Consider the following 22,488-nt stretch of genomic DNA (forward strand, 5'->3'; position numbering starts at 1 on the left):
TATTTGTGAGGGGTAAGGCCCTGAGATTTAGCTTCAGGAATATGACATAAATCATACTTCCGAATTCCTTGACCTAGAGTCACTCAGATGAAATACAGGATTTTCTGCTGGCTAAAAATAAAAACAAGTTCAAAATTTGGAAGGGCTGGTAGAATGAAATAATGAGCATTATCACCAAGCACAAGTCTCATCAGAGGAGCTTTTGTTTTCCCTCTTAAAGCCCCATCTTGGTTTGGAATGTTGCAAGTCTCTAGATCTCTATCTGGCATGAAAAGCAGGGCTAGTATTTTCAGGCTGCATTCAGCTCTAAGTAGCAAAAACTCCAGTCAGAATTGGCTTACAGTAAAGAAACATATCTAGTAATAACTTCTAAGATATGATTTCAGTGGCTCAGTAATACCAGGAACCCAGATTGTTTTCATATGTCTGCTCTTGCATCCTCAGCAGGTTGCCTTTTCCAAAATTCTCTGATGTGCTAATTATCACATGCTGACAACTTCAGCACCAGAAAGGTGATTGCATCTTTCTTGTATCTCATTGAACTGTTAAGAATATTTCCCAAAAGTCTTCAAACAGACTTCCCCTCATGTTTCATTGATTATTGTCATATGCCATGCCTTAAGGACTCTGTTAAGAGCATGGGCTTAGACCCCATTGGATGTAATGCCTCCTGTTGTAATATTTTGTGATGGTATCTAAAATGGAATTTATATATACTTAAGAAGTCAATACAATGCTCTAATGTGAAGGAGACTGTTGACATAATAATGACATTCCTGGAAAGTTAAGTGTTCATTAACACATTTAAAAGCTGCTTGGGATTCATATAAAAAATTCTAGGCTCAAGTTTTCAGCCACATAAACACTTGCTGGGAACCTTGTGGGATGTGCAATAATTCCTTATGAATTATTGTTTTGTGGTGTGTTGGGGGAAGATAGCATCTCTGGTTGGCCCTTGCCCACTGAATGCCTCTAGTATCCCCTAATCATTGTGATAGCTAAGCCCCTCAAGGATTCCCAGTTAAGAAGTACTGGCTTGGGGCTGGCCTAGTGGTTCAGTTCAGTGCGCTCCGCTTCAGCCACCTGGGTTCCGTTCCCAGGCACAGACCTACACCACTCATTGGTGGCCACGTGGCAGCAACCAACACACAAAATAGAGGAAGATTGGCACAGATGTTAGCTCAGGGCAAATCTTCCTCAGCAAAAAAAAAAAAACTACTGGCTTGAAATATTATTCAGGATTCATCCTTGGGATCAGGGAGAGAAGGCAAGCATCCCCTGAACAAAATGGGTTCTATTAGGAAGGAGGGAGAAGAGCTGCTTGGGTAGGTACCCAAGCTGCTGTCTCAAGGTGCCCCATGTGTAGTTGAACACATGGCGGTATTTCACTTGCCTACCAACAAAACTGTTATTAGTGCAAACAGCCTTGAAAGGCAAAGAGGAATTTTTATTCTTCAAATAGTATCCTTTTTGTGGTGACAAGTGCTTGATAGGTCCCAAAAGGAACTTCTGATTTCCCTTAAGTGGTTTTTCCAATTTGAGTAAATGTGTTTCTTCAAAAATACCTGGAGTCAGCAAATCTTAGCAACCTTCAAAGTACATCCAGAATCACCATCTCCACTCCTACCACCTATTTAGTATAAGTTACTACTTGGATTATTCCAAGTAGTCTTCCTTCAGTTAAAATTACACCCTTGCTACTTTGGTGTTTTCCCACAACAGTCAGCAAATCACTTCCCTGCTCAAAGCTTTTCCCCAGGCTTAAACAGCCTTCACATGATCTGGTCCCTCACTACCTCTTTCTCCCTACCCTCCAACTACAATTTTACCTTGTGGTCTTTGCCCTTGCTGGACTAGTCCTCCCCTAGATTTCCACTTGGCTCAGTCACGTTTTTCCATAAGGTTTGGAAATGTCATGTAATAGCAGTCCCTTCCTCAAGATCCTGTTATTTTCTATGTTCCTTACCCTACTGTTTCTCTGCACAGCAATTATTACCACCTAATTTGTCCTTTATTGCTATGGTCTGAATTTTTATGTCCCCCCCAAAATCCATATGTTGAAATCGTAACCCCTAAGGTGGTGGTATTAGGGGTTGGTGATAGGGAGCTGCTAGGCCATGAGGGTGGAGCCCTCATGAATGGGAGCAGTGCCCTTATAAGTCGCTCCGGAGATGTCACCTGACCATGCTGGCACCCTAATTTAAGACTTACAGCGTCCAGAACTGTGAGAAATTTCTGTTTATAAGCTACTCAGTATTATTTTGTTAGAGCAGCTGGAATGGACTAAGACACCCACCAAAATATAAGCTCCATGAGGCCAGAAATTTTTTTGTTCACTGCTATTTCCCAACATCTAAAACAATGACTGGCACATAAGTACTCAAATGTTTTGTCAAATTAATGCATCTTCCAGTGTCTAAAACTGGGTGGTTTGATTTCTCCATTTTAGAGATTAAAGTCCCCTTGTTTTTTAAGTTTATGTATAAATTATACTCTCACCTGTCAGGAGTACTAGGGGCAACTTACATCAAACCCAAAAGCTAGAACTTAATTGGTACATTTTTTTTTTTTTTTTTTGGTGAGAAAGATAAGCCCTTAGCTAACATTGTTGCCAATCCTCCTCTCTTTTGCTGAGGAAGATTGGCCCTGGGCTAATATCCATGCCCATCTTCCTCTACTTTATATGGGATCCGCCTCAGCATGGCTTGATAAGTGGTGCTTATGTCTGCACCCGGGATCGGAACCTGCGAACCCCAGGCCATGGACGTGGAGTGGGCAAACAAGCACTATGCCATCAGCCGGCCCAAGATAAAAGTTCATTTTTTTTTTTTAATTTTATTTTTTTTCCCCCAAAGCCCCAGTAGATAGTTGTATGTCATAGTTGCACATCCTTCTAGTTGCTGTATGTGGGACGTGGCCTCAGAATGGCCAAAGAAGCGGTGCGTCGGTGCGCGCCCAGGATCCGAACCTGGGCCGCCAGTAGCGGAGCACACGCACTTAACCGCTAAGCCACTGGGCCGGCCCCTCACATTTCTTAAGTATCCTTGGCTACCCTCTTCCACGAAGCCTTCCCCACTCAGGCCACACTGGCTGTTTCACTCAGATTCTTACACTCTTACTTTTCAACCTTTTAATGTTCAATTCAGCAACTTATGGTAGCATTTATTATATTTTCCCCACCTTCCCCTGGATTATTTTGAAGCAAATTCCAGAAATCATAATTTTACTCTAACATTTCAGTGTGTACCTCTAAAAGGATAATTCTACAAAATATATCAATATCATGATCACATATTTAAAAAAACTAACAGGGGCTGGCCCCATGGCTTAGTGGTTAAGTGTGCGCGCTCTGCTACTGGCGGCCCAGGTTCGGATCCCAGACGCGCACCGATGCACTGCTTCTCCGGCCATGCTGAGACCGTGCCCCACATACAGCAACTAGAAGGATGTGCAACTACGACATACAACTATCTACTCGGGCTTTGGGGAAAAAAAAAAGGAGGAGGATTGGCAATAGATGTTAGCTCAAGGCCGGATTTCCTCAGCAAAAAGAGGAGGATTGGCATGGATGTTAGCTCAGGGCTGATCTTCCTCACAAAAAAAAAACAACTAACAGGGTGAACCCCGTGGCCTAGTGGTTAAGTTCGGCATGCTCTGCTTTGGCAGCCCTGGTTCTGTTCCTGGGTGTGGACCTACACCACTTGTCAGCAGCCATGCTGTGGCAGCGACCCACATACAAAATAGAGGAAGACTGGCACAGATGTTAGCTCAGGGTGAATCTTCCTCAAGCAAAAAGAGAAGATCGGCAACAGATGTTAGCTCAGGGCAAATCTTCCTCAGGAAAACGAAAACAAAACCTAACAACACCTTAATAGCAAACACTTGAATGTTCAAATCTTCCCAATTGTTTAAATAACTTTTACTTTTTCAACTGTTAAAGAGTCAGGAACCAAATAAGGACCACATTCTATATTGGCTGATATGTCCCCTAAGTCTCTTTCTTTTTTTCTTTTTTTGCTGAGGAAGATCAGCCCTCAGATTTGCTGAGATTCAGATCCCGGGCACGCACTGACGCACTGCTTGGCAAGCCATGCTGTGGCAGCATCCCATATAGGGTGGAGGAAGATGGGCACGGATGTTAGCCCAGGGCCAGTCTTCCTCGGCAAAAAAAGAGGAGGATTGGCTGATGTTATCACAGGGCTGATCTCCTCACACACCCACAAAAAAATCAATTTCATTAAAGGTTATATATACTATTCTATTTCTATCTTTTCTTCATTTTTTAGTTGCAATACGTCTATAGTGAGAAACTTCCCCTCATAACAAATACCTAGTTACCATGAGGTATAGTTCATATAGGAAGGGCTTCTTTATGTGTTCATTTTTAGAATGAGCTGGTTCTATAGTATTAATCAAAGGTGAGATTAATGCTGTCTCTTGGGTGTCACTGTCAACTCATGGATTTTAACTTATTTTACATATTTCAATTCACTGCAGTTGTTCTTAATGATGCTCAAATTTTCTAACTTTGGCCTTTGAGAATCTCTTCCTATTGGCTTTTAAGTTCTTTTGACAAGACCCCAGTAGTCGAGGACAGTCTTTTCAATAAATGGTGTTGGGAAAACTGGACAGCCACATGCAAAAGAATGAAACTGGACCACTATCTTACACTATCCACAAAAATTAACTCAAAATGGATCAAAGACTTCAACATAAGACCTGAAACCATAACACTCCTAGAAGAAGAAAACATAGGCGGTAAGCTCCTTGACGTTGGTCTTGGTGATGATTTTCTGGATTTGACACGAAAAGCAAAGGCAACAAAAGCAAAAATAAACTAGTGGGACTACATCACACTAAAAAGCTTCTGCACAGCAAAGGAAACCACAACAAAATGAAAAGGCAACCTACCAAATGGGAGAAAATATTTGCAAATCATATAACTGATAAGGGGTTCATATCCAAAATATATAAAGAACTCATACAACTCAATACCAAAAAAACAATCCAATCAAAAAATGGGTGGGGGGGGCCAGCCCTGTGGCATAGCAGTTAAGTGGGTGCACTCCGCTGCTGGCGGCCCAGGTTCGGATCCCGGGCGCGCACCCAGGCACTGCTTGTCAGGCCATGCTGTGGCGGTGTCCCACATAAAGTGGAGGAAGATAGGCACAGATGTTAGCCCACGGCCAGTCTTCCTCAGCAAAACGAGGAGGATTGGCATGGATGTTAGCTCAGGGCTGATTTTCCTCACACACGCACACAAAAAAAAGGGCAGAGGATCCGAACAGACATTTTTCCAAAGAAGACACACAAACGGCCAACAATGAAAAGGTGCTCAACATCACTAATCAAGGAACTGCACATCAAAACCACAATGGGGTATCACCTCACACTTGTTAGAATGGCTGTTATCAAAAAGATAAGAAATAACAAGTGGTAGCAAGGATGTGGAGAAAAGGGAACACTTGTGCACTGTTGGTGGGAATGTAAATTGGTGCAGCCACTATGCAAAACAGTATGGAGGGTCCCCCCAAAATTAAAAATAGAACTACCATGTGATCCAACAATTCTACCTCTGGGTATTTATCAAAAGAAATGAATACACTAATTCGAAAAGCTACATGCACTCCTATGTTCACTGCACCATTATTTACAATAGCCAAGATACAGAAACAACCTAAGTGTCCACTGATGGATGAATGGATAAAGATGTAGTGTATATATATATAACGGAATACTATTCAGCCCTATAAAAAAATGAAATCTTGCCATTTGTGATAACATGGGTAGACACTGAGGGCATTATGCTAAGAAAAATAACTCAGAGAAAGACAAATACCATATGAGCTCACTTATATGTGGAATCTGGAAAAAACAAAAAAACAAGATCATAGATTCAGAGAACAGACTGGTGGTTGCCAGAGGCAGGAGTGAACAAAACGGGTGAAGGGGGTCAAAAGGTACAAAGTTCCAGTTATAAAATAAATAAGTCTTAGGGACATAATGTACAGCATGGTGACTATAGTTACTAATACTGTATTGCAAATTTGAAAGTTGCTAAGAAAATAAATCTTAAAATTTCTCATCACAAGAAAAAAATTTCTTAACTATGTATGCTGACAGACATTAACTAGACTTATTGTGGTGATCATTTCACAATATATACAAATAACAAATCATTATGTTGTATATCTGAAATATAATGTTATATATCAATTATACCTCCAAAAAAAGTCTATCAGGATATTAAAAGTACTTATACAATAAAAAAAACCCAAAAGCAAAAAACCCAGTAGTCTATTAATTTCCTTTCTTATTGGTATAACAAGTTGTTCCATGTTCATCTTGTTTACTTCTGCCTCAGTCCTGTAAACAGCTGCTGCTTCTTTTATATACTGTTATCTATGTAACATTCCTACACCTTTTTTTTTTGGTGAGGGAGATCAGCCCTGAGCTAACATCCATGCCAATCCTCCTCTTTTTGCTGAGGAAGATTGGCCCTGGGCTAACATCTGTGCTCATCTTCCTCCACTTTATGTGGGACGCCACCACAGCACAGCCTGACAAGCAGTGTGTCAGTGCGCGCCTGGGATCCGAACCCGGGCCACCAGCAGCGGAGCGCGTGCACTTAACCGCTATGCCACGGGGCCGGCCCCTCCTACACCTATTTTTCCCCTAAAAAATATGGCAAATTTCAGGACTGCACTATAAAATTTTTCAGCACTCATCCCAGTGCTAGACAGAAAAGTGCTACACAATAAATATTTATGGAATTGAACTAAAAGATTAGCACTTGTTTAGCTACTCTGTATCTCTACTGAGTCAAAAAGGAACCACTGGAAACATATGCGCTTACCTCCTCCAGAGGTGGTCCAAGAGCATGGCTCAATCTTGCCCTGCCAATTATTCCTTCATGTTATGGGAAGACCTACTCCAGCTAGTGAGTGTTCCCTAGAATAGGGAATCTAAGAAAGAAAAAAAAATTGTTTTTCTAGAATTTAAAGAATGAGAAAAAACGTGTTCTCTATGTGCATTATTTTCTTAAAGTTGGAAATCATTATAGAGTAAAGTATTTAATGGTCAATATCTGCTTAATTTAACAAGACTACAAATTCATGTAAAGATGTTTGGTCATCTAGAGAGGAAACGGCTGTCACTCCTTGGTTGTAGTCCCGCTCGCCCACTGAAGGGTTACATTTCACCACTAGGTGTCCACAGGGGAGCAAAGGATACCTTACACTTGCCCAATTCAAGTCCCTTTCACACACATTGCACTCCATACTTAAGCAACTGTCTTATGTCAGTTTATACAAATCTTAAATCCTTTGAGTTTTATAGTGTACCACTATAGCTTAGGTCTTCTTCATTGGCTTTTACTTACTGTAAGACTATTTATTTAAGGATGAAATCTACAAAACTGCATTCTTCAAATTCATTATGCTTAAGTACAGCCAGGAACTTGAGGGCAGACTAGACATTCCCTTATTGATCTCCATCTACTTTATGAAGTTGTAAGCACTTTAGAGATAGTCTAATCCAGAGATTTTTCAAACAATTTTTAATTTTTCTAGGTACAGAAAGATTTTTCTTTTTCTTTCTTTTTTTTTTTAAACAAAATCTTCTATGGAGTCTTTAATTGATGGATCAGGGGCAGGGAAAAAACACACCTAACTATTAAGATACCTAGGAAAAAGTCATTCATTCTACTAATATAGTTAGGGTATATAAACATCCAACATTTTAAATTCCAACTCTGAAAAGTTCCAAATTTCTAATAATTATTAATACACCAACCACTGAAGCAGTGGAAAAGATCCCACAGACCTATTTTACTGGCTCCTTCTTTCCACCAGGAGGTAAAAACCCTTAGGAATTGCACTTTGGATCTGCTCTACCTTTAGTCTCTCATCTTTATCTTCTGCTGGAGAATGATAAGGTGAGTAGTGTCACAGGTCCTCAACAGATGAGTACAGAAGATAGTGGCAGAAAACAACAAACTAGGAGAAAGTAAAAAGAGAACTAACTTTCACTGATGACATATGCTTGTCGTAAATGGTACTAGGCACTTTACACAAGTTATTTAATCCAACAATAGTCCCACAAAATAGGCAGTATTCTCATTTTACAAATAAGAAAACTGAGATTCTGTGAGATTTATGAAGCGACGTGCCCAAGAAGTAGAGTCAGGGTTCAACCCTAAAGCTGCCTAGCTCAAGACGTCTTTCCTTTAACAATCCTGCCAACTTCCAGAAGAGTCAAAGAGTATAGCCCTTAGCAAACCTTTCCACAACCATCACCTCCCTGCCTTCTTCACCTTGGCTACTCTTGAACTGACCTCCACATTAGCAACCAGTTATCTCATTCTGTACCTAACAGCCCTGTGTTCTCAAGCTGTTATTGGTGTTTTCAACATCAAAACAAACCATCCCTCTCCTTTCTTCCATCCCCACCCATTAACTAGGAATGTTATCTATATCCCAATATTTAACTTTATTACCTAATGTTAGAGCTGGGGAAGAAGTTCTGAGGTCATCAAGGACAAATCCTTCATTTTTCTTAGGACAACCTGTGCCCTGTGAGGTTATATATTCTATTCTCACCATATGGCATTTTGAAAAAATCTGGATCACCCTTATATCACAGGAGGTTCTCCTGGACACTGAATAGTCATGGCCCCATTTAAAAAGCCTCCTCTTTGCTGAAGAAAATAGCATCCCTGTTCTATTCCTCCCAATCTCTTCTGGTAGAGAGCCATGCCAGCCTTTGCCTCTAATGCACTGATTTCCAATTCTAAATGCAGAAATGGTAAATTTGCAGCAACTAGGCAAGAAAGCTTTGGGGGCTACAGTTAAACTGCCTGGGTCTAGAATATTCTCAGAAACAAGTTGCACATCTTGGTAATCACCAAGTTTCAAAGATTCAAAGGTTAACAAACAGCAATTCTACCTGGGATATCACCGTGCTTACTTCAGCATGAATCACATGAAAAGGAAGCCTGTGAGCTAGTCTAGAAAGCCTGTAAAGCCATCCAACATGGACCTGAAGCAACACTATAAACATAAACATAAAAATGAGCAGGAAAGGTAGATCAAGGCAACCTCATGTAGAAAGTAGAAATTGGGGCAAGGGGAATGAAGTAGGGAAAAGCTTGGGACATGGTAGACATCCAGTCAGTCAGTAAGCAGTATTTATTTCTACTTACTTTAAGAAGGCCCATTACTAAGCACAGTGAATGGCATACAGTAGAAGTACAATAAATACTATGTAATGAGTGAATATATGCTAAAAATTACAAAATGGTACTTAAAGAAGAGATTTCATCTTGGGAAGTCACTTGTTGGGGGAAAGAAGACTTGACCTATAGGATTTCTGTGTCCTCATCCTATGGAAACATAGGTAATGGGCTGCTGCATGATAAAATGCACCGGACACTGAACATGGAGTCTGGAAGCCATAAACTAGCTGTGTGACTGAGCAAGTCACCTTTCTTTGCCTCATTTCCCAATCTATGAAACGGGTGTAATACCCTCATCTCTAAGGTGTGGACAAAGTTGAGATAACATGCAAAAAGGATTCAAAGCCTACACAAACGCAACTGCCTGACTGACATCACTAGCTGCATAAGCAATCTTAAACTTAATAGGTCCAAGACAAAATTTTCAAACATCCCCCAAAACCTGCTCCTCATTTTTCCCATCTCAGTAAATGTAACCATTTCAGTACTCTCGAAGCCATTCTTGCTCTTCCTCCACATCCAACCCATCATCCAGTGTATCGATTCTAACCCCCATATATCATTCACTTCTATCTGCACTGTCATCACCCTAGTCTAAGCTACAATTATCTCTCACATGAATTACTGCAGCAGCCAAAATGATCTCTAGACTTCCACTTTTGCTCTCTCCAATCCAAGCAGAACAGTCTCCTTAAAAACGTAACTATATACCTTCGTGTCACCTCCCCACTTCTAAATCCTTTAAGCTGCCCATTGTTAAAGAGAAAGAGGCCAAACTCCTAAACCTGGCGTTCAAGGCGCTACATGATCAGTCCCCTGCCTCCTTCTGAAACCATTCCCCCTATTCCTGACCTTGCTCCAGCACACCGGCTTTTTTGTAGTTCCTCAAATGTGTTATGCTCCCTCTCTGACAAACTTCTACCCATCCTTTGGGTCTCACTCCGGAGTTGGGCCCTCTTTCATCACACTCTCACAGCATTCTGAAGTACTTACGTATTCGACCAATTATTTCATTACACAAAAGTACAAAATCACAAACGGTTATAAACCCAACTAAACTGAAAGCTCCACGATGATAGGCACTGTTATCTGGTTCACCCCAGTATCCTCAGGAAAACCAGATCTAGCACACAGTTTGGGCCCAAATATTTGACTGGATCCAACTAAGGTGAACAGAGAAAGTAGCCAACTAAAAACCCTAACTCAAAAAGATAAAGTTCTAAGTTATACAGCTGCCCATTTGCTTCAACACTCTCCCCACCTCCACTCGCAACAGCTCAGATTAAACCATTGATGGGATCAGATACCTCGGGTCTCCAACCTCAGGCAGCCTCTGCTTCCTTCCCCCCCATCCAGTTCCAGGTCCAAAGTGAACCCATCTTAGCGCTGGGGCGAGAAGGAACGTGCGTCTTTTTTGTGGCGGGTCCCGGACCACCCGGGAGAAGTTTCCTAACACCCTGGCCGGGAGTCTGAACCCTAGTGCGCGCAGCCGTGACGCACGCAGGCCGAGCACTTCGTCAGCTGTGAAGCCGCGAAGCGCGAGGCGCTTCTTCCAGGCATCTGAGGCCCAATTCCCGGGACGTCCCGGCCCGAGCGCCTAGCCGCGCATCGCAGACCCTCGGAAACCCATTCCATCCAAAGAGGAGGGACAGAAAAGACGACGACCCCTGCTGCCTCCCCCTTTAAGAAATATCCCAATTGGACCCTGGCAGGGCTCTGAGTAACTCCTCGCGAGAGCTACCGGCTTCCGCCCGCTTCCTACTCTCGCCTCGCCGAGCCGGAAGGAAGGCGGTACTTCCTCGCCCCCTGGCCTCTACCTCACAAGGCAGCGCGGCCCAGCTGCGGCCAATCGGCGGGTTCATTGTAGGCCGCGGCGCAGAGAACCAATGGAAAGTCGCGGCGCACGCAGAGCTTCCCCTCTTCCGCACCGGCCCCTTCCCTTCCGCCCGCCGACTTCCACTCAGCCCCTGGCGGAGGAAGTGATGTCACAGGCCCCATGTGAGCGGATTGCAACACATGCAGCTGCCTGGAGAGAGGGAGCCGGTGTCCTACGTCAGAGCCGCCGCCGCGGAGCCGCCGCCGGGGAGGAGCAGCCGCTGCCGCCCAGGACTGGGCCCTTAGGTAAGCCAGGGAGAGGGAAAGACCAGCGACCACTGCGGAGGGCCGCGCGGGGCGGGAAGAGGAGGGCCTCTCGGGGGTGGCAAGGAAGGGAGCCGCTCTGCCCCAGCGGCAGTGCTAACTCTGTGGTCTTGGTGTCTCCGGGCCCCGCCGGGCCGCTCTAGGGAGGAGGAGGCGAGAAGATGGCGGACGACCCCAGTGCTGCCGACAGGAACGTGGAGATCTGGAAGATCAAGAAGCTCATTAAGAGCTTGGAGGCGGCCCGCGGGTGAGCGCCGCGTCCGGCCCCCCCGTGCCCTCTTGGTTCCCGGACCCCTCAGGATGGCCGCCCCCGCGCCGCATGGTCGGATGAGGAGAACCAGGCACTAGCTAACTCCCGCCTTCTGGATCTCTGGGTAGTAGCCTCTGACCCAGGGCCAGGGTCTACGCGGTTGGGCAGAGAAGGGCTCCTTCCCCCGCTTGGGGGTAAGGGGCCCTGTTCCTGGGGCTCAGACCACTCGACTCTCTCGTGGTAGGCCACTGCTACTTTTGTATCCCTCCCAGGCCTTTGAATCCAGCTCCTCCCTCTTGGAGCTCCAGGTGCTGACACCCGACTCGAGGGCTGTTGGGGGAAAGGGCTAGGCCTTCCCTGATTTTCTCTCTTTCTCTTCTTTCACATTCCTTAGCCAGGCCTTCTTAAAATGGCCTCCCCATCCTGAACTTCTGAGACTTAGGTGGGTGAAGTTTGGATGGGGCAGGAAGGAGAAGTGGTCAGGACCAACCTGTTCTTGACTTCCTCTGATTTCTCTGGGTCTTCCAAGTCTCCCAAGATGACTTCCTGGTTTTAGCTGTTCCAGGACCCACCTATAACTGAAAATGCCAACGTGTGCGGGGTGGAGGGGTAGGGGAGGTTTTGGTTGACAAATCTATATCTATATATCCAGGAGAAATCTGGATTATGGGGCTGTTGATGTGAACTGTAACTAAAGGCCTCTTTGGTCTCTCTGGAACTCCTGGGGATAAAGGTGCCTGATGGACTAATGCTTGTGGATATTCAGAACTGAATTAGGTGCGCTTTGAGTCTCATTTTGTAAATTTTGATAAACTGTAGGTGTGTCCATTGTGGGAGGGTATGCTAGACTAAAACTGGTTTTCTGTGCGCTTTTTAATTAAAAAAAGAAAGTTACTCGTTTGGGGAAGGTGTGTCTGAGGTATTCTTCTTTTCTCACTTTGTTGCTTTATTTTGTTCCTTTCCTAGTCATAGAAACTTTTTACTTACAGGAAGTGGCAAGAAAAAAAAAAGTGTTTGGAACATTACATATTTGTATGTTTGAGCATTCTTAGAATAGCAGAGTGGCTTGCCCTAGGGCATGTTGAAAGTTGTTGTCAGCACAGGAATTGGACATTCATGTTTCCAGCCCAGGTTTGTCCTTGATTGGTAGATTTGCAATGATGGAATTATCAAGCTTTTGGTTGTTACTACTTTATGAAATAAGGTGTGCTTATTTCTATGGAAGGCCCAGGGTTAACAGACTGGTTTTGCCATTGTGTTCTGCTTAACAAATTAGCAACAGTTCTGCTTGGGATGGAGCTTCTGAAAGTTTGGCTCTATTCAATGACTTGGGCTTTTGCTCTCTCTTTTTCTAATACGAATTCAAGGTAGCAGCTTATTTTTTCATTCCTTAGGTTTGTTTTTCTTTGAATTTGATAGAATATTCAGACCTAGTTAATAATCGTACGGGAACTTGAACACAGATGGTTCTGTGTCACATGGTAGAATGAATAATTATTCCCCAAATGTGAAAGTACTGTACCAGGAGGGGTAATATAGGTCATGACCCAATATGATGTACTACCAGGAATTAGGGAGATTCTTTTGTTTCACTAGGTTCTTCTGTTGTGTTACTTGAATCCTTCAATTAAGTGTGGCTTTTGTAGATTGCTGTTGTTGCAGTGTTTAAAGTTGGATGTGACCTGTAGATTTGTTCTCTTATTAGTTAAATTTGGAGGCAGGTTCACACATTAGAATTTGCATACATTATATTCTCTGAAGAAGTTCAATATATGAAATCACAACTATAATTTGCCTGTTGTCCGAGTGAAGTAACATTAAAGATAACACTGCTTAATAAGTTAACAGCATTCCTTTCTACTGCTTGATGAAGGAAGCTCATTCTTAAATTTGTTCCTAACCATGTTACCTAGCCACTTGAAACTGTTAAGCTCCCCTTTAAAGCTTTTAAAGGCTTTACCCCTTTGATTAGCAAAGGTCAGTAAAGTTTAAAGCACGCTAGAAATGAAGTTCTCACGCACAACTTTTTTTCCAAGTGATGGAGTTAGTTTGGACATTTTAGACAGGATTAAGCTGTCTAAAATAGCTGGTGAGTAGTCTTCCTCCAAACAACGTGGTTGGTAATCATGTCCTACTTTGCTTTTATTCAGGATTTGGTTGCATCTTGATCCCATGAAAATTTAAAATATTGGCCATCTCTAGGTATCAGGAAGGGAATCACAAGTTTATTCTTTTTGGCTCAGAAGTTTCCCAGCACATACCAATTTCTTTTCGGGAATAGCAAGATTGTATTTTCGTGACTGAGTCATATTTAAAGTCAGATTCATTAGATTATCATAGTGTACAGTGGGAAATGTTTTTCCTTCTTTACCTGATGCTAAAATATTTTAAGGAGGAATGTAATGGATTTTAAAGACAAACTGGATGGCAGAATGAATCTGTGCATGCTGGTGTTTGAGGGGCAACCTGTGTGTTTCAGGAGAAAACTGAGGTTGTGTTCAAGCATGGTTATTAGCACCAGATAGTGAACTTAGTGGTGAATTAATAGAGTTGTTTTGGAAAAGAAGATTTTTTTTTTCCCCCTCCCAGCAGTGTAGAAGTCTGGGCATGAGAATGAGATTGGTTTGTTTTTAACACTAGCTATTAAGGTATGCTGCGTGAGATAAGAGTAATTTTGAAATTGAGATAGTCATGTGACTAATTCTTGATAATATGACCCAAATGTAATATAGCTTTAAAAGGGAGACACCTACAAAAATGGACTCACTAATTAAATACATCTGAACAGAGTGAAATTTCTAAGCACAATAATTTATTAAGCACTTAATATGTTATAGACTATTAACCGATGCATTATTTCATTTAATCCTTACACAAGGTATTACTACTATTTGATAGACAAGGCAACTGAGGCTGAGAGGTCCAGAAAGGTCTGAGTGCAGTGTCTTCTGTCCCTGTAGAACTGGGGAGCACCACCTGGGTTTACCAACCCAGAAGTTCAGTAAATATCGTTCAAGAGCTTAATCGGCAGCCCCACCGCCCCCCGCCCCGCTTCCTCTTCCCAGAGATACAAGAATGGAGCTGAAAGCTCCAACCCTCAATCGCTTGGTCTTTCTAGTGACCAGCCCCATCCTGAGGCTATCTGGGGGCCCTAGCCTGAGTCACTTAATTAGCATAAACTCAATTGTGCTGCGAAGCGGCTCCTTGTGAATAACAGAAACACTCCCATCTCAGGAAATTCTAAGGATTTTGGGAGCTTTGTCAAAGCTGGGACAAAGACAACATATATTTCTTAATATATCACATAACTATTTTTTTTAAATCTCCACAAAATTCCTCTCATTATATTGAATTAAAAGTTAGTAATTTGGGGGGCCGGCCCTGTGGCGTAGTGGTCAAGTTCTCGCGCTCGGCTTCCGCTGCCCGGGATTCACAGGTTCGGATCCCAGGCGCAGACTTAGGATCACTTATCCAGCCGTGCTGTGGCAGGCGTCCCACATAGAAAGTAGAGGAAGATGGGCATGGATGTTAGCCCAGGGCCAGTCTTCCTCAGCAGAAAGAGGAGGATTGACAGCAGATGTTAGTTCAGGGCTAGTCTTCCTCACCAAAAAAAAAAAAAAAAAAGTAATTTTGTAAAATTGTTGGATAGGTTTTTTAAAATCTTATAGACAAATAATAATATGGACAGATTGCTAATACAATTTGAATAGATTAAAGTATATTAAATGTGTTTGAGTACCTTCCCCAAGTGAAAATTGTTTATTAGTAGAACATTTACCTAGATGATACTTGGAATGTTCTCAAAGTGATGAATTTCAGGTACTTTTATTTTTACTTTAGTTCTCCATATCCTTAAAGGGCTGGTTACAACTAAAGTGATACTTGGTAGTTTTCGTTTGGATACCAGAACATTCAGGCACTTCAAGAGAGCTTTTTTCATCCTCTCTTCTACCCACTGCCGCCGTCCCCATGGTTAGACAGGTAAAAGACTCCCCAGAGGAAAGCCAAGGATTAGGATATTTTTAATTTTCTGAGAAGAGATGACTATAGACCAAACCACTACAAAAGTCTTGATTGTCTCTCACTAAGAGGTCAGGATACAGAAGCCACCAACATGTCTGAGCCATGAGAAGTGAGAGAAAGAAGGGAGAGAGAAATGAGATAGTAAAGGGAAGGGGGGTAGATAAGAGTTTATTTGATAGGGTGTGTTGGTGTTCCTCAGTCCACAGTGAGTGTCCTGGCCTGCCTGCCTCATTAGAACTAGTCCTAACGACCGTTGTATTCTGGCTTGGTGTTCCATGCACTGTGAACCTAATGAACAGTTACTCTCTTTTTTTTTTTTTTGTGATAAGCAGCCATTACTTTTTTTTTTTTTAATTGATGTTTTAATGGTTTCTAACATTGTGAAATTTTGGGTTGTACATTTTTGTTTGTCCATCACCATATATATGACTCCCTTCACCCCTTGTGCCCACCCCCCACCCCCAACCCCCACTGCCCCTGGTAACCACAGTCCAGTTTTCTCTGTCCATGTGTTGGTTTATATTCCACATATGAGTGAGATCATACAGTGTTTGTCTTTCTCTTTCTGGCTTATTTCACTTAACATAATACGCTCCAGACCCATCCATGTTGTTGCAAATGGGACGATTTAGTCTTTTTTTATGGCTGAGTAGTATTCCATTGTATATATATATACCACATTTTCTTAATCCAATCGTCAGTCGAGGGACACTTAGGTTGCTTCCACTTCTTGGCTATGGTGAATAATGCTGCAATGAACATAGGGGTGCATAAGCCTCTTTGGATTGTTGATTTCAGGTGCGTTGGATAGACTCCCAGTAGTGGGATGGCTGGATCACAGGGCATCTCTATTTTTAATTCTTTGAGGAATCTCCATACCGTTTTCCATAGAGGCTGCACCAATTTGCATTCCCACCAGCTGTGTATGAGGGTTCCTGTTTCTCCACATCCTCTCCAACATTTGTTGTTTTTTGTCTTGGTGATTATAGCCATTCTAACAGGCGTGAGGTGGTATCTTAGTGTTGTTTTGATTTGCATTTCCCTGATGATTAGTGATGTTGAGCATCTTTTCATGTGCCTATTGGCCATCTGTATATCTTCCTTGGAGAAGTGTCTGTTCATTTCCTCTGCCCATTTTTTGATCGGGTTGTTTGTTTTTTTGTTGTTCAATTGTGTGAGTTCTTTATATATTATGGAGATCAACCCCTTGTCAGATGTATGTTTTGCAAATATTCTCTCCCAGCTGGTTGGTTGTCTGTTCATCTTGATTCTGGTTTCATTTGTCTTATAAAAGCTCTTTAATCTGATAAAATCCCACTTGTTTATTTTTTCTTTAGTTTCCCTAGTCTGGGTAGGCATGTCATCTGAAAAGATTCCTTTAAAACCAATGTCAAATAGTGTGTTGCCAATATTTTCTTCTATGAGTTTTATAGTTTCAGGTCTCACCTTCAGGTCTCTGATCCATTTTGAGTTAATTTTTGTGAATGGCGATAGCACATGGTCCACTTTCATTCTTTTGCATGTGGCTGTCCAGTTTTCCCAACACCATTTATTGAAGAGACTTTCCTTTCTCCATTGCATGTTCTTAGCACCTTTGTCGAAAATTAGCTGTCCGTATATGTGTGGTTTTATTTCTGGGCTTTCAATTCGAACAGTTACTCTCTTTGAGTTTCAACTCTTGACAGACTTCTCATTGTAATAGTAGATACACTTATCCTTCCAGGAAAGGAAGGCTTTTTCTGGACACACTCTTAGGTAAGCAAGAGTACCTAATTAGAATACCATTTAAGGCTGAGTGCAATGTGGGTTATAGGTCCCAGTTCCCCACCCTCCCACACACCAGTTGGACCCTTTTAGCAGAGAGCCCTTTTTCTTTGAACTTAGGGTTGAGGGTGTGCTCAGTGTGGCCCCTTGTGCTGGGAAGATATTCGGTTGTGACAAAACTTAAAATGTCAGTTTTGCAGCAGGGCTAAATGATCTTAGGTCCTGTTTGAAGAGTCGGAAAGAAATTTGCCTCTTTTCCCTAGACCCACTGCTGGAACTGTCCAGCTGAGAACTTGGACAGCAGAAATTTCTTCTGAGTCCAGCCTATTCTCCAGGGATCTCAGAATAGAACCTTCTCCTAGGATACATTCTGTAGGTGTCTCTTAATTCTTCAGCAGCCTGCTGTCTTAATGAGGGGGAGAAGGGATTAGGGAGCTACAGTGCTCTTTTTTCCAGCAGGTTAGAAATTAGTTTCTCATTGGGGCACTGTCCTCAGAGAGCATGATGAAGTTCCCTCTGATGATAACAGCTTTATTTTATGTCACGGGACACACTTTGAACCCTTGCCTGCTGTCTATTAGGAATGGAAACTTCCTTTTTTTCTTAATTTTGTCACTTTCTGAACAGGTATCTTTTTCTTTCTTTGAATCTAAGTGAATGAAGATTAAGGGAAAAAAATGATTTTTCTTTTTTTCTCACCTCCTCCAAAACATAATTGAGTTTAAGAAGCATAATTTCATTATTATTCTCTTATAGATACAAAGATGAAAACAGACTTGATTCTTTTACATTGATAGGCTGATCAAGCTTTCTGTGCTTTAATCCAGCCTTTTCTATCTACTTAATTTGTATATAATAGGTGCCTTATAAGTATGTTTGCTTTGTCCATTTTTTAGCCCTCCAAGTTGTTTTATATCTTTATTTTAACACCGATTTTCAGACATGTAGCTTTCACTCAGTGTATACTTTGACTTTACTCTTGTCACCGTGCTTCCTTCCCAGTTCAAAGGACATGACGTTTTCAGATGCCTGACAACTGTTTCTTGTCATGCAAATAACCAACTGGGGATATTGAGCCTGTACTCTTCTGTTCTCACATTTTCGTTTGATTCTCTAAAGTCTCCTTTAGAAGAATGATCCTAGTCAAAACAAAAGATTTTTTCTCTGCCATATCTGTGGCCTTCTAAATTAGACTTTTTTCCAAACTCATATCTAGGTATATGAAAAATGAAGCCCATATTTGCATTTTTTTCTTGTGACCAGTCAGTTTACAAACTTCATCAAACATCTGCTTGAGCTTGAGTTGGACACTAGACATTTTGGAAGAAATGTGTTATACAATGAGAACGTGGTCTGACCACAACACTGGAGTGTTTATATGAACCATTTCCAGCCACATATTAATTACAGAATAACACAGAAGATGTTGAAGTGGGTGTGGTGTAAGAAGATGATTAGGGTCTTGAACGAGGTGTTGGACATTGTCAAAAACCAAGAGATTGTGTAACTACTCAGGCAAGTTTCCTAGGCAAGGCAAGTGTTGTCAGAGAATGTTACTTTGGGATTAGTATTATTTGGCTGTTACAGTATCTTTGATACAATGGTGGAGTGGAGCTGTAACTGATCTGCAACATTGAAATTGTAATTGAAATTCATTCTTGATTAAAAGCCAGTTAGCCTAAAATTAGATCCAAAAGCTTTGTGTTGGTTGATGGTTAGTGAGCTGTCAGGGTATTGAAATGGTGCAGAGCATTTACACACGTGTGCCTTGTTGGTATAACAGAGCTTAATACAGTCCCAACACAGTTTGCCTTTCAGCCTAAATAAACTTTGGTTTGCAGGTAATGAAAATGTACTTGTACTGATCCTCAAACATTAATTCCTTAATACCTCTGGATATTTTTAGCTTTTTACTGAAAAAAGTTTTCTTCCTTTCTGGCTACCCCATTTTCTGGCATCTTCTGGCCTTGATGACTCTACTTAAGCAAGGAGGATCCTCGGGAAAGATAGGGTTAGAGGTTCATGGCTGAGATGTGTTTTAATCAACTAATGAAACTAGTTTTCTAAAGATAAGTTGAATAACATACATTTTGACTCCTCAACAGCTCTCTGCGGAAAGCTATTGCCATTTGATGGACGAAGAAATTGAAGTACAGAGAGATTAAGGAGCTTGCCTAATATCACAGTCTAGTAAGGGGCAGTGCTAGATTCTGTTCCCACTTTTCTGATTTCAAAGCCTGTGGTCCTAACTATTATACCACACTACCTTGCTCTTTGATTAGTATTTCTTTTGCTGAATAGAAACATCTCCCCTTCCCTTCTGAAAGAAGGTCTCTTGTCCAAGGAGATTTGCAATTTACTAGAGGGAACAGGTGTGCTGAGACCCAGGCGCAAAGAAAAGAAGGAAAACAGGCATGCTATTTGCACATCACCCTAGAAAGAACTTGGGTACCGAACATGCTTATACTTTTTGTTTGTTTGTTTGTTTTTTGTGAGGAAGATCAGCCCTGAGCTAACATCCATGCTAATCCTCCTCTTTTTTCTTTTTTTTTTTTTTTTTTTTTTGCTGAGGAAGACCAGCTCTGAGCTAACATCTATTGCCAATCCTCCTCCTTTTTTTTCCCCAAAGCCCCAGTAGATAGTTGTATGTCATAGTTGCACATCCTTCTAGTTGCTGTATGTGGGACGTGGCCTCAGCATGGCCGGAGAAGCGGTGCGTCGGTGCACACCTGGGATCCAAACCTGGGCTGCCAGCAGCGGAGCGCGCACACTTAACCGCTAAGCCACGGAGCCAGCCCCCGAACATCCTTATTCTTAATGAGCATCAGTGGTGAGGGGAATAACTTGCATTTAAATCCCTCCCCATAAACTCGTTTGTGTATTAGAAAGATTAACAGGAAGGCTGAGGCTTTTGTTTTATTTGAAAAGTACTTGCCTAGTGATCAAGAAAGATATAAGGTGGAATTTCACATTTGTAGGGTCCTGAATAGAACACTGGTAGTGAGTCCCTAATGCTGGTTGTGATTGATATCTCCTGGCATTGCACTGATGTGAGAAGGCTAGAGAAATTTTCCAGCTTCTGCTGCTCCACTAGGTTAATTTTGTGAAGTTGTCATAATTTTTTTTTTAAGACATCGTAAATGCCTGTAATTGTAGAAAAAGTAATACTCCCCTAGATATATACATTTTTGTTTTGGATGACTGAATAATCCTAATGCATTTGAGGATAAAATACTAAAATGAACCATTGTAAACTTTCTGCTGAAAAGTGTTGGGACATTTTGAGTTATTCTGTCCTCTAGGATAGAGCTGCTTTAGTGTCTCAATATGTTCAGGTTTTGGTCCTTCTCCCATCTAGTAATGGCGTCTGACCCTAAGGTCCACTGCACAAAGCAATTTCAGGTAATTTTGTCTAGCCTCTTGAAGAGTAACAGAATCGTCCCTCCTAGTTTGGTATTCTATAAGCTCTCTATAAAAGGCGGCACCAGGGGCCGGCCCGGTGGCATAGTGGTTAAGTGCTCAGGCACCTCTTCGGTGGCCTGAGGGTTCACAGGTTCGGATACCGGGCACCTTGTCAGGCCATGCTGTGGCGGCGTCCCATATAAAGTGGAGGAAGATGAGCACAGACGTTAGCCCAGGGCCAGTCTTTCTCGGCAAAAAGGGGAGGATTGGCATTGGATGTTAGCTCAGGGCTGGTCTTCCTCCAAAAAAAAAAAAAAAAGGCAGCCCCATCCACTTCCTACCTGCATAATAAGTGATATGAGGGAGGGGGCCATCAAGTTGAGAATAAACGAAATTAAGGGTGACTAAAGAAGACACCCTGGAAGTGTTGGTTTTGTTATGGTAAAAAACTAACAGGATGGTTTGAACTTTTTAGTGAAGCTGAAGCCAGGACAATTAGTCATTTTCAGGCATGTGTAAGTTCTCTAGAGATTGGCAGATTTTTAATTGGTATTTTGTTTGGTAGTTTAGAATAAATCTCTGGTGTTTGTTTAGAAGAGAGTATATAGAGAAGACCCTATTTCTTTTTCTTTTTCTTTCTTTTTTTTTTTTTTTTAAGGAAGATTGGCTCTGGGCTAACATCTATGCCCATCTTCCTCTACTTTATATGGGACACCACCACAGCATGGCCTGGTAAGTGGTGCGTAGGTCTGCTCCTGGGATCCGAACCTGTGAACCCCGGGCCGCCAAAGCAGAGCACGGGATCTTAACTGCTATGCTGCCAGGCCAGCCTGAGAAGACCCTATTTCTGATGTTAGGAATTAACCATTTGTTCATTCATCAAATGTTTGAGCATCCACTATGTGCTAAAATGATTTCTTTTTTTTTTGTGAGGAGATCAGCCCTGTGCTAACATCTGCCAATCCTCTTTTTTTTTTTTTTTTGCTGAGGAAGACTGGCCCTGAGCTAACATCCGTGCCCATCTTCCTCCACTTTATATGGGATGCCGCCACAGCACGGCTTGCCAAGCAGTGTGTCGGTGCGCGCCCAGGATCCAAACCGGTGAACCCCAGGCCGCTGCAGCAGAGCACGTGCACTTAACTGCTTGCGCCACTGGGCTGGGCCCTGTGCTAAAATGATTTCTGCCCTCAAGAAGCTTATATAGACCTAGTGTAAGCAATGTGTTGTTTCGCTGTTTGGTTCTTGGTGGAAGAGAAAACAGGTCAGATCTTTGGAGTGATTGATAACCAGGAAGATAACCCAGGCTCTGGGTTATATCAAAATACTGAATCCATGCCATAGCTGTAGGATAAAGCCACTTAAGCTTTTCTATAGTATAACTGTTTAAAGTTTTAGAGGAGATTCCATTTCTGTATTTCTCCCTTATGATAAATTACAAAGTAATTTCTAGTGGCCAGCCCGGCAGCATAGCGGTTAAGTGCGCACACTGCACTGCTGGCGGCCCGGGTTTGGATCCCGGGCGTGCACCGATGCACCACTTGTCAGGCCATGCTGTGGCGGCATCCCATATAAAGTGGAGGAAGACGGGCACAAATGTTAGCCCAGGGCCAGTCTTCTTCAGCAAAAAAAGAGGAGGATTGGCATGGATGTTAGCTCAGGGCTGATCTTCCTCACA

At 42.3% G+C, this 22,488-nt stretch overlaps 1 protein-coding gene across 2 annotated transcripts in view; it reads left to right on the forward strand.

Moving 5' to 3' along the window:
- The first annotated feature begins 11,198 nt into the window (after positions 1-11,198).
- ETF1 (eukaryotic translation termination factor 1) overlaps positions 11,199-22,488 on the forward strand; it is a 28,853-nt gene continuing 17,563 nt past the window's right edge. The window contains exons 1-2 of one of the 2 annotated variants that reach the window (XM_004420130.2): positions 11,199-11,356; positions 11,518-11,621. In XM_004420130.2, coding sequence (XP_004420187.1) covers positions 11,536-11,621 — 86 coding nt within the window. In that variant the 5' untranslated portion in view covers positions 11,199-11,356; positions 11,518-11,535. Of the gene's footprint in view, positions 11,357-11,517; positions 11,622-11,784; positions 11,865-22,488 lie in introns of those variants that run through there. The other variant, XM_087429731.1, reaches the window with a different exon arrangement.

The sequence above is a fragment of the Ceratotherium simum genome, chromosome 4, assembly GCF_057802395.1.
Source record: "Ceratotherium simum simum isolate JZ-2026a chromosome 4, ASM5780239v1, whole genome shotgun sequence".
Taxonomy (NCBI): Eukaryota; Metazoa; Chordata; class Mammalia; order Perissodactyla; family Rhinocerotidae; genus Ceratotherium; species Ceratotherium simum.